The sequence below is a fragment of the Engraulis encrasicolus genome, chromosome 8 (genome assembly GCF_034702125.1).
Source record: "Engraulis encrasicolus isolate BLACKSEA-1 chromosome 8, IST_EnEncr_1.0, whole genome shotgun sequence".
In the NCBI taxonomy this organism is placed as follows: domain Eukaryota; kingdom Metazoa; phylum Chordata; class Actinopteri; order Clupeiformes; family Engraulidae; genus Engraulis; species Engraulis encrasicolus.
Genome location: NC_085864.1, coordinates 29,721,863 through 29,733,641, shown reverse-complemented (window position 1 = coordinate 29,733,641; position 11,779 = coordinate 29,721,863). Strand labels below are relative to the sequence as shown.

General features: G+C 47.1%; 1 protein-coding gene across 1 annotated transcript in view; it reads right to left on the bottom strand.

The window, feature by feature from the left end:
- Window positions 1-398: 398 nt before the first annotated feature.
- Window positions 399-11,779, bottom strand: part of tyw1 (tRNA-yW synthesizing protein 1 homolog (S. cerevisiae)) — a 117,362-nt gene continuing 105,981 nt past the window's right edge. The window contains exon 16 of the mRNA XM_063205411.1: window positions 399-899. Coding sequence (XP_063061481.1) covers window positions 678-899 — 222 coding nt within the window. The 3' untranslated portion in view covers window positions 399-677. The remainder of the gene's footprint in view (window positions 900-11,779) is intronic.

The following is an 11,779-nucleotide window of genomic DNA, read 5'->3' as shown; positions in this document are numbered from 1 at the left end:
GTACCAACCCAGTGTTCCCACTAAGTATACTTGATACATATTCTACTATATAACAAGTACACTTCTTTTACTGTTCTACCGTGTCTGGCTGGTTCCCTTGTACAGCTGGTAACTCCCTGAATCCTGAAACCATGGAGTCCTTCATAAAAAGTCAATTCAGCAGTGTCGTCTATCAGTGGAAGAGGAATAATGGGACTACTGCTCTAATAACGGGAGGGAGGGACGCTGTGGCTCGCTATGCAAATGTCACTCAATGAGAAAACACAGGCCGGCTGGGCATCCAGGTCCTCCTGTGTGTGTGTGTGTGTGTGTGTGTGTGTGTGTGTGTGTGTGTGTGTGTGTGTGTGAGTGTGAGTGTGAGTGTGTGTGTGTGTGTGTGTGTGTGTGTGAGTATGTGTGTGTATGTGTGTGTGTGTGTGTGTGTGTGTGTGTGAAGCATCGGGCTCATCATGAGAGTGGCTGTTAAACCAGTGTTTTATAGTCATGCTGATGTCCGACTCAAGGAGACATTCTGGAAGCTGACAGAGGCTTTATAAAAGTGGCAATCTCCAAAAAAAAAAAAGAAAAAAAAGGTAAGCATCTGAAAGCTTCCCTGATTCACGACACGAGAGTCATGCAAAGTGCACGAGGACGTGGGCTGGCGCCGAATCGTCAAGTTTTTCAGGGTCATCGTCAGGTCAGCAGCCCGAGATGTCTTTGGTCTTGTTCTTGCGCTGGTAGCGTGTGTCTGCGGGGTCGAAGCCCCGCTCGCCGGCTCCGAACAGGGCCCAGCTGGGCGTCTTGGCCATGTAGTCGGACGCCGAGAAGGTCTGGGTGCCGCCGCTCGCCTCGTGGGCCGCCACCAGGTCCTGGAAGCGCTCGTAGTCGATCCACGTCCACCACTCGCCATCCACTTTGAACTGGAGGAGAAGAGTCAAGTCAAGTCAAGTCAAGTCGGCTTTATTGTCAATTTCTTTACATGCACTGGTCATACAAAGAATTGAAATTACGTTTCTTACTTTCCCATGCAGACATAGACATACTTTAGGTATATAGACATGACAGTACACATACAGTTCACCTAGAGTACCTATACAATACACATTCAGACATTTAAAGTGCAAGACTGGGCAACAGAGAGAGGAGGAGAGAGGAGAATGGATACAGGGAGATGGGGGTGGGGGGTGATGAGAGAGAGAGAGAGAATGGTGGGGGAGAGAAGGCAAGAAAGGAAGACAAGATAATAGATACCGGGAGAGGGGTGGAGAAAGAATGAAGGGTGGGGGGAGAAAGGAAGACAAGATAATAGATACCGGGAGAGGGGTGGAGAAAGAATGAAGGGTGGGGGGAGAAAGAAGGGAGGAAAGACAGGAAGACCAGGGAATTGACACAGAGGGGTGGGGAGGGGAAGGAAGATTGGAAGGTGGGATGAGAAAGAAAGAAAGGAGAATGGATAAAGGTAGTGGTGGTGAAGGTGGAATAAAGAATGGAGGGGGGGAGAAAAACAGGAGAAATGGATACAGGAAGACGGGCGGAGGGGAGTTTGTAGACAGAAGAGGAGCAAGGAAGAAAGGAATACAGGGTGACGGGGTGGGGGGTGATGAGAGAGAGAATGGAGGGGGGAAGAAGTCAAGAAAGGAAGACAAGAGAATGAATACCGGGAGAGGGGTGGAGAAAGAATAAAGAGTGGGGGGGGAGAAAGAAATAGAAGAGAATTGATACAGGGAGAGGGGGTGGGGGTTTTGGAGAAAGAATGGAGGAAAGAAAGGAGACGCAGAGAATTGATACAGGGAGAGGGATGGAGAGGGGGAGGAAGATTGGAAGGAGGGAGGAGAAAGAAAGAAAAGAGAATGGATAAATGTAGAGAATGATGGAGGTGGAAGAAAGAATGGGAGGAAGGGGGGGAAGGAGAAATGGATAGAGGGAGAGGGGGGTTGTTAGACAGTAGAGGGGCATGGAAGAAAGGAATACAGGGGAAAAGAAAAGAAATTGGATAGAGGGAGGGAGAAGAGGGGGATGAAAAAAAGAATGGAGCGGAAGGAAAGAGGGGAAGAGAATGGAGGAAGAGAAGAAAGGAAGGCAGCAGGTGAGTGATAGTTCTCAGGATGATTAATCACGATGGCCTACTGAGCTTCCTGAAGAGCTGGGGGTGATGTGAGGGGCGTGCATGACTCTGACTGTGTGTGTGTGTGTGTGTGTGTGTGTGTGTGTGTGTGTGTGTGTGTGTGTGTGTGTGTGTGTGTGTGTGTGTGTGCGGGTGTGTGTGTGTATGTGTCTCTGTGTGTGTATGTGTGTGTGTGTTTGTGTGTGCATGTGTGTGTGTGTGTGTGTGTGTGTGTGTGTGTTTGTGTGTGTGTGTGTACGTGCATGTGTGTTAAGGGCTTTGGTTGCTGACAATGGCATCAGTCAGGTAATGCAAACCAAGGGAGCGTATCAAATCCTAATTTAGATCCCCCGGCCATCGGTGCAACCTCTGTCAACATGTTTATGGGAGAGGGGTCAGCGTCGCTCGGTCGGTCGGTCTGTCGACGTCTCGCCCCGTCCCGCGCATTTGTCATCTCTGACTGGGGATAAACAAGGGGGAGCGGCCTCGGGAGTTTAGGCACGGGTTCATTAAGTACAAAACATGATGCAATATAAGGGTCACACCAGGGAGCAGGGCGTAAAGCCTGTTTTCAAAAAAACCCTGTGGTGTGAAAAGACCCAGAAAAAAAAACTAGATGGTGGATGACCCATTGCACACATTTAAAAAAAAATTGAGTTGTGTGCAGTGCTGCTGTGTGCAGCAGGAATATGCAGCTCTCTCGGCCCGTCAGTCCAGTTGTTTATTTATGAACAAATAAACAAATGGACTGACGGACCATTAGACGGGGTCCATTAGATACAGTGTCGCTTCTGGTGGGTTTGCAAATTACGTAGGTCTGTTACATGAAATTTTCCGGGAATTAAATGTGCCAATAAATGAATGATTAGATTTTGGTGGCGATCCAGGTCACTGTCAGTTCTAATTTTGTGAAGGTCTCTTTAATACTAGACGACAGAAGTTGGCAAAGGTCTGTGCACTGTGAGCGCTTCCTAATTATTATTTTACTCTCTATATGGACACAGATAATGCAACATGCATTTGAAGTGCATTTTCCAACTAGTTGTAGAGTATTTTACCCCAATATTTGTGTTGGAAGAAAATGTATAAAGCAACAAGTTATAGGTGTTTTAGATGTTTTGGTATTGAGCTTGACACGTATAATTGCACTGAATATGCAATCATTTACATGGCTGATTTAATTAAAATGGCTGACTTCATTAAAAGGTGAAGAAGACGGGCTGACTTCACTGCATGCTGTGGGGCTGCATGCTGTTCAATGTGCACATGGATAACGACAACGTATCCTTGAAAATCAACAGCAAAGGGGGATAGAAAACGGTCTGTCCATAAAACAAGGTGCAATGTGTGAGACCGAGGCAAGAATAAGCAGTGCTTCACAGCACGACTACCAAACAACAGTGTTTGAAACCCCAAAATAAACACAAGAGGATCAAAGAAAGGGAACAGGTAGAGGTGTGTTTGCCAAAGATTCAGAGAATAATTACAGAGATTTCACCTCCTTTAACACACACGCACACACAAAGATACGCACAGACACACACAGACACACACACACGCACGCACGCACGCACGCACACTTCCACAGTGGGAAGGGAGGGGTGTGTGTTGGGGTGTTCATCTCCTGCCGACTACACAGGCTCCTCCACAAAAGGAGAATAATCAAAGTTATTTTCCTGGCGTTTACGAGGGCTGCTGGCTGGCTGGCTGCGTTGGCTTCGTCTGGACCTACTTGTGCGCCTCAAAGGCTGCCGCAGCTCATCTCCGTCTTCATCCATCACGGGCGTCTATTGCCACTCAATCGCTGCTGAGCACCGCGCAACAAGCAGCAGCAGCACTCACTGCCTAGTGTGCTAGCACTTTCCACCTTCCACCCACCGCCACCACCCACTACCACAACACCCCTGCCTGCACTAACAACGCTCCCGCAGGCTGGGAGTCTGTGTGTGTGTTTTTGTGTGTGTGTGTGTGTGTGTGTGTGTGTGTGTGTGTGTGTGTGTGTTTGTGTGTGTGTGTGTGTGTTTGTGTGTGTGTGTGTGTTTTTGTGTGTGTGTGTGTGTGTGTGTGTGTGTGTTTGTGTGTGTGTGTGTGTGTGTGTGTGTGTGTGTGTGTGTGTGTGTGTGTGTGTGTGTGCTTTTTGGTTAAGGAGTTATGCTTGCATACACACATATTTTTGCATGCGTTTAGGTGTGTGCCATGGATGTGTTTGAATGTTGGGGTGCTTCTTGAGTGGAGTGGGAGTTAGTTGTGTGTCTGTGTGTGTGTGTATTTGTGTGTCTGTATCTGTGCGTGTCTGTATCTGTGTGTGTGTGTATGCATGTATGTGTCCCGTATGTCTGTGTGTTTGTATGTTGAGGGCTTCTTGGGCGGAGCGGGAGCTAGTTGTGTGTCTGTGTGTGTCTGTATCTGTGCGTGTCTGTATCTGTGTGTGTATGTGTATGTATGTGTTCCGTATGTCTGTGTGTTTGTATGTTGGGGGCTTCTTGAGTGAAGTGGGAGTTAGTTGTGTGTCTGTGCGTGCGTGCATGTGTGTGTCTGTATCTGTGCGTGTCTGTATCTGTGCGTGTCTGTATCTGTGTGTGTGTGTATGCATGTATGTGTTCCGTATGTCTGTGTGTTTGTATGTTGGGGGCTTCTTGGGCGGAGCGGGAGTTAGTTGTGTGTCTGTGTGTGTGTGTATGTGTGTGTCTGTATCTGTGCGTGTCTGTATCTGTGTGTGTATGTGTATGTATGTGTTCCGTATGTCTGTGTGTTTGTATATTGAGGGCTTCTTGGGCGGAGCGAAGTTAGTCGCACTGATTGCATTTTCACACCACACAAGTGTAGAAAAGATGGCCGCTATCCATTCTGGGCCGCCCAGATGCAATCAGCTGCAGCCTTCTCCTCCTCTGTGTGTGTGTGTGTGTGTGTGTGTGTGTGTGTGTGTGTGTGTGTGTGTGTGTGTGTGTCTCTCTCTCTATGTATGTCTGTCTCTCTCTATCTCTCTGTGTGTGTCTCTCTCTCTCTATGTATGTCTGTCTCTCTATCTCTGTGTGTGTGTGTCTCTCTCTGTGTGTGTGTCTCTCTATCTCTGTGTGTGTCTCTCTCTCTCTCTCTCTCTCTCTCTCTCTCTCTCTCTCTCTCTCTCTCTCTCTCTCTCTCTCTCTCTCTCTCTCTCTCTCTGCGCCAGTCTCCACACTTCTCTCGTCTCCCGCCTTCCACAAACATAATCAACTCCTCTGTTCTGACAGTGGGACTGGATTACATGCTATAGTTTATGCCATTCCATGAGGAGGCAGCAAACCTCCCCAGCGCCAGCCAGCGCCTGTCATACATACATAAAGCATGCACACACATGCACGCACACCACGCGCGCGCACACACACACACAGTCACACACACAGGCACACACACACACAAGCGCGTGCACACACACACACACACACACACACATGCACACACACACACAAGCGCGTGCACACACACACACACACACACACACACACACACACACACACACACACACACACACACACACACAAACACTGAGTATTAAGCTACACACACACACACACACACGCACACACATACACACACACACACACACACACACACACACACACACACACACACACACACACACACACACACACACACACACACACACACACACACTCCGCTGCGCTGCAGGATACGCGCACAATGGCCTGGTTTACGGCATCTGAATAATCAGATTTACACAACCACTGTTGAGTCTACGTAAATTAAAAAGGCCTTGAAGCCATCGTTCACGGAAGAAAGGGGGAGTCGGTCTTGGAAGGGAAAGACGGCAGGCAGCGTCTTGCGTTGCATAAAACATCATTCTTTAAGCTCTGATGAGTAGATCAGGCGTCCCCAGATGCCCCCTGACTGAGACCTTCATGAGACATCTGTGGGATTCCTCAACGCTGCTCTAGGTGGTATGGTGGATAGAGCTGGAATTGCAATCAGATTGCACACAACATATACTGTGATATTCCGGATTGATCCACTCTCTTCCAGAGGTAAGCAACAAAAAATACAATTGAAAAAAAAAGGTAATTGAACGGCTGCACTACATTTAAGTCATGATTTCATCTTTAATATATTATTTATTTTTTGAAATATTTTCAGTTTGAGTGAAGTTGGAGTATATTCTCAGTCACTAGGTCTACAGAGATGAATCCATAGGCTCTACTGAATATTAGACGCGGAACTGTAATTCCAATTTTGCAATTTTAGCACATTTAGAACACTAACTGGAAAAAGAAGGCGTTTTCAGAGGGATCACGTCTTAAGTGCTGCTACCGTAGTGTGGGGATCCTTCTCAACACTGCTGCAAACTGCTCAAGTGAACATACAGTACTCCACTTGCACATGGATTTCATGGTGTTTACACATAACCTCTAATGTTGTGAGGAGATTAAACAACCCCCCCCCCCCCCCACGCCTCCTTTCAGCAGTTGTGGAGATGCACAGTGGACACTGTCCTGTGAGGAAGTAAGGAAGATCCTTATATCACCAAGACTGTGATCCAGCTGTTTAAATATTTACATCCATCCACAGCTCACATGCACAAACCTGCATCACTGTCCCCTTAAATTAACCGGACCAGGAATAACATCAATAAATGCCCTCTTAGTGGTCCTTATCTTTGCTTTAAAGGTACACTGTGTAATATTTTAGCAGTTTATTTCCAGAATTCATGGTGCCCATTAACACATACAGTACTGTATTACCACCGCCATCAAATTCTAAGTATTCATTACCACTGGACTTTTCATACATTTCCTCAGGTAGATCTCCTCCATGTCTGCCATTTTCAACTTCAACAGAAAAGTCATTTTTAGCTGCAAAATATACTGCACGTTGGTCATACTACTATTATTACTTTATGTTGTAAAAAGTTATGAAAAGATCAAATTTGGCAAAAGGCAGCAGCACAGTTTTAAAGAGCAGCTTAATTGTGATACTCTAACCACCATTCTATACAGTAGACCTTTAAATACGGTCAGGAGGGGGAAAAAGAGAAGAAACCACTTGACTGTATCCAGGAGACAAACTACTGACCCCAAGAAGCAGACAAGCAGAAAAGCGATGTTCAGCGTGTTTTTAATGTTCTCAAGGGAGCAAATGGATGCATGCATGGTCCGTGATTTTTAAAGAGCCTAGTTCATCACCAGACTCTGTTAAAACAGACCCAAAGTCTCCAGTGGTCGTAATATTTAAATGCTGCTTCCTGTATGAATTATTGAATAATCACAAAAGAGCCAGGCCACGTGGCACTGTCAGCGCTGGGACACAAACAATGCGCTATTAAATCACACGGTTTCATTGCAGCACCGTTAAATCGGCAGAATTCAGGCAGAAGATTTAAACACTTGTTTACTACTTAGCCTGAAGAGCCTGCAGCGAGCAACCTCCACAATAAACAAAGGCCACCTTTTAGGGGATAAAAGACAAAGAAAAAAAACGGACATCAGTCATAAAAAAGTGCAAAAGGAAAAAAAAAGTATATCAGTCATATATATGGGCAGATCTCTGCCGTTTTATCTCAGACAGAAGCGCAGAGCAGCTGAATGCTGCGATGGGCAGACGACCGACACAAACAACACTCGCAAAGCCCCATAAAGCAAACGAGAGAGCATCTTAACGAGCGTCAGTGGCTGTTGGCTGAAGAGCTCATAGGAAGCCGAATAGAGAAAAGGCACACAAAAAAAAGAAAAGAAAAAAGAAAAAGAAAGGATGGATAGATAGATTGAAGGAGCTCAGAAAGGAGAGGGGAGGGAGGTGTGTGGAGACTGAGGGTGTGATGGCGCAAAAATCAATGAGATGAATTACTGACTTTGGCCTTCCCGGCTGCTGTGTGAAAAATGGCAGCGTATTAAGGGAACAATTGGCTTTTCAGCAGCGAGCGGCGTTCTTAGAGGGCTGAGGCTGAGGCTCTCCCCAGGTGCAGCAGGGAGGAGAGCCGTGAGCTCCACGCGGGCCTCCACTCCAGAGCCTCCTCTATCCCTCCCTCCCTCCCTCCCTAGCTCTGCAACTCCTGGCGTTGAAAGGTGGCTCTCACGTCAATCTCACTCTCACACTCTGTGTGACGTGTTAATTCTTTCCCCTGAAATTCTGGTTGAGGTATACAGCCACATTCTGTAAAGTAGAAGGTGGGTGTGTGCTATTTGTGGGGCCGAGAGGTGCTTCTGACTTGTATTTGTCTGCCTATTTGCTGTCATTGCCTTTGCTTACACATACAGGTTAGGTTGTATGAATCCACATGCAGCTTTTCTACAAGATTGCAAGCTTGAGGCATACTCGCTTTCCTGTTGCATCAAGCACTACTGTAGTTAGGGCTTCATGTAGGCTAGAGTCTAGGGGTTCTTCCTCTCTGCAAAAGCATATCTCCACACATCACAGCATATCTCTATGAACTATAAAGTGTACTTAGACGTACACTAGCCCCTTCCCCGTGAGATCTCACAGGCTGTGCAGTGAGCTACCCAGCGCCTGAGGAGAGGAAAGCCAGGGGTGAGCAACAACAGGGGGGCACCTGTGTGGGAAGGAGCCCTGGAGAGGAGCTCTCTCTCTCTCTCTCTCTCTCTCTCTCTCTCTCTCTCTCTCTCTCTCTCTCTCTCTCTCTCTTCCTCTCTCTCTCTCTCTCTCTCTCTCTCTCTCTCTCTCTCTTCCTCTCTCTTTCGCATGTGCTCTCTCTCTCTCTCTCTCTCTCTCTCTCTCTCTCTTTCGCATGTGCTCTCTCTCTCTCTCTCCCTCTATCTCTCTTTCTCTTTCGCACGCTCTCTTGTTCTTTCTCTCCTTCTCTCTCTCTCTCTCTCTCGCTCAGCTGTCTCTGACCCACCCTGCCGACATGTGCAACACATCAACCCCTCTCTACAGCTTCTCATTACACATAATAGAACAGTGGCATGGGAGAGGCGAAGGGGGTTGCGTTGCGGTGACCGGCGCATTTCCATGTAAACAAGGTTAGGATGCAAACCCATTCAAAAGGAAATGAACACACAACTAGAGTGAGAGAGAGAGAGAGAGAGAGAGAGAGAGAGAGAGAGAGAGAGAGAGAGAGAGAGAGAGAGAGAGAGAGAGAGAGAGATAGCAAGAGAGAGCAAAATAGCAAGAAAGAGAGGAGGAACGAACGTGGAAAAGAAATAAAAGAGAGAGGAAGAGGAAGAGAGAGAGAGAGAGAGAGAGAGAGAGAGAGAGAGAGAGAGAGAGAGAGAGAGAGAGAGAGAGAGAGAGAGAAAGAGGCCTGCATGTGTTCATGGTGATGAGCCGATTTTTCGATTGGGCTGCATGCATAATTAAGAAATAACAGCAGCAAAAAAGAGTGAGAGAGTGGGAACGAGAGCACTGCAAAGAGCCCCGATGGCAGGAGTTGGATGGGTGTGTGTGTGGGGTGTGTGTGTGTGTGTGTGTGTGTGTGTGTGTGTGTGTGGTGTGTGTGGTGTGGGGTGTGTGTGTGTGTTTTTTTTCATGTTTTATTTTTCATTTTTCTCCTCAAGCTGCCGGTGGTGGTGTAGTTCTAGACAAGCCCAGGTGTCCTTTGACTGCCCGGCAGCTGGTCTTGCCGAGGGGAGGCCGGCTGTGCAGTGCAGTCACCCACGTTAGAGTTTACCTTCCACTTCTGTGTACGATGCTCTGGGCTCCACCAACACAACACCCCCCCCTCCCACACGCACGGACGCACGCACGGACGCACGGACGCACGCACGCACGCACGCACGCACGCACGCACGCACGCACGCACGCACGCACGCACACACACACACAAACACACACACACACACACACACACATTCCCATCCACTCCCGCCCAGCACCCCCAATGGAACTAATGAGCATCTATATTCAGCATGACGGAGAGGAGCTCCATTAGAGGAGAGAGTGAAGAGGAGGTGGTCTAGAGCAAAGAGAGGGAAAAAAGGGATGCAGTCAGCGAAGCCGACATGGGCGGACAAAGGAGTCAGTTGTCCGGGCCCAGGGAGAGAGGGGGCCCAAAATTGGGTTCTCATTACATTGTTAGTATTGGATCGGGGGCTCTTTCAGATGACTTTTTCCTGAGCCTGGTAAACGCTGTCAGCGGCCCTGGCCACTGTAGATGGTGCTGGAGGTGGTGGTGGAGGTGGAGGAGGTGGTTGTGTAGTGGAGGAGGTGGTGGTGGTGGTGGTGGAGGAGGAGGTGGTGGTGGTGGTGCTGGTGGAGGTGGTGGAGGTGGGGTGTGCCAATTGACTGCTGTCTGGTGAAGAGATACGGGGGGCGTAGGGGCGCAATGGAATGATACCAAGTACAGCTAATAAGCATTGAGTCCGAGCCAAAGTAATGGAGGTGGTTTTTCAAAAGCGAGAGTGAAAGAGCGAGAGAGAGAGAGAGAAAAAAAAAATCCTGGCCACGGCAGGTAATTGGAGGTGTGCGAAGGGGAGTAGAGTTATTTGCCTTGAAGTCACATCTATCTGTCTGTGTCCAAAGAGACATTCAAGCCATGGAGAGTTAAAGAGCTCCGGCTACAACACCAAAAGAGAGGTGAAGCGAAATGGGACCTCATTTAGACAAGCAGGCAGCCGCTATTATGGCACGCATATCATAAGCATAAAAACAGTCACAGAGGGACACAGGAGCGAGGAACGCTTGCATAAATACATGTGGCAGTAGACCCCCTTAATGCGCGCCGTACCTCCAATGGCACGCTGTAATAGTCATTGAAATGTAACTACCATAGCACTACAATACTATGACACAACACAGGCCCTTTAGTAATGCACCACGACTTGGTCATTACCATACTGGTAACAACAAATGTATAAAGCCGCATCTTCAGGTGTTAAGAATCTGAGATGACAATCCCTGCATCAGAATTCCTTCAGTCATGTGCACTTAACACAGATGGTTTCTTTCTGTTCTTTAAACTTTCAATGAATTCTAATAATCATCTACATCCAGATACAAGGATAAACACAGGTGATTTCACTAATTAGTCGATCTTATGGTCTTATTATTGTGCTGTTCATTATGATCAGCTGGGTAAGACAGTGGTTTGATGAAATATGCTACAGGAATTGTACCATTAAAAGCTCCACTTCTGGTTATTTGGTCAAATAAGGCTGTGATTTAAACAACCAAAACAACAAACACATAAACACACAAACAACAACAAACCACAAAGAAGATGCCTTTCAGAAGAAGAATGCCTTACAGCCCACGCAAAGCTGTCAGATATCCAGCAGGAGGAGAGAGGAGAGAAATGGGATGGATTTAGAGGGGGATAGAGCAGGGGGATAGAGCACTTTGCTTTTAAGCCAAAGTGTGACTGGAGTTACAAAAAGACAGAGGGAGTTTTTTTGTGTGTGTCCCCTGTACCTTGCAGAAAGGTTTAAAGAAATGTTGGGAAACACTGAAATCAATTCTGTGGAGCGTTTTGTGTGGGGATCAAGAAAATCCTTGGCAAAAAAATAAATGAAAGCAAACGTGACAAATGAATCTCTCTGCACTTTTACAAACAACAAGAGCACTCTTGGGTATGAAATCAGGCAAGGAATTCACCAAGATTACTCTGAAAGCACCTAGAGCCACAATCAGACACACATTTATTTATAGCCGTTTTTGTGACTTTGTTATTGGTGTTTTTATTTTATTTTACTTAAGAAAACTGAATCTAATGGAGATCCAATAAGTGAAAACAACAAAACACTAATTTTC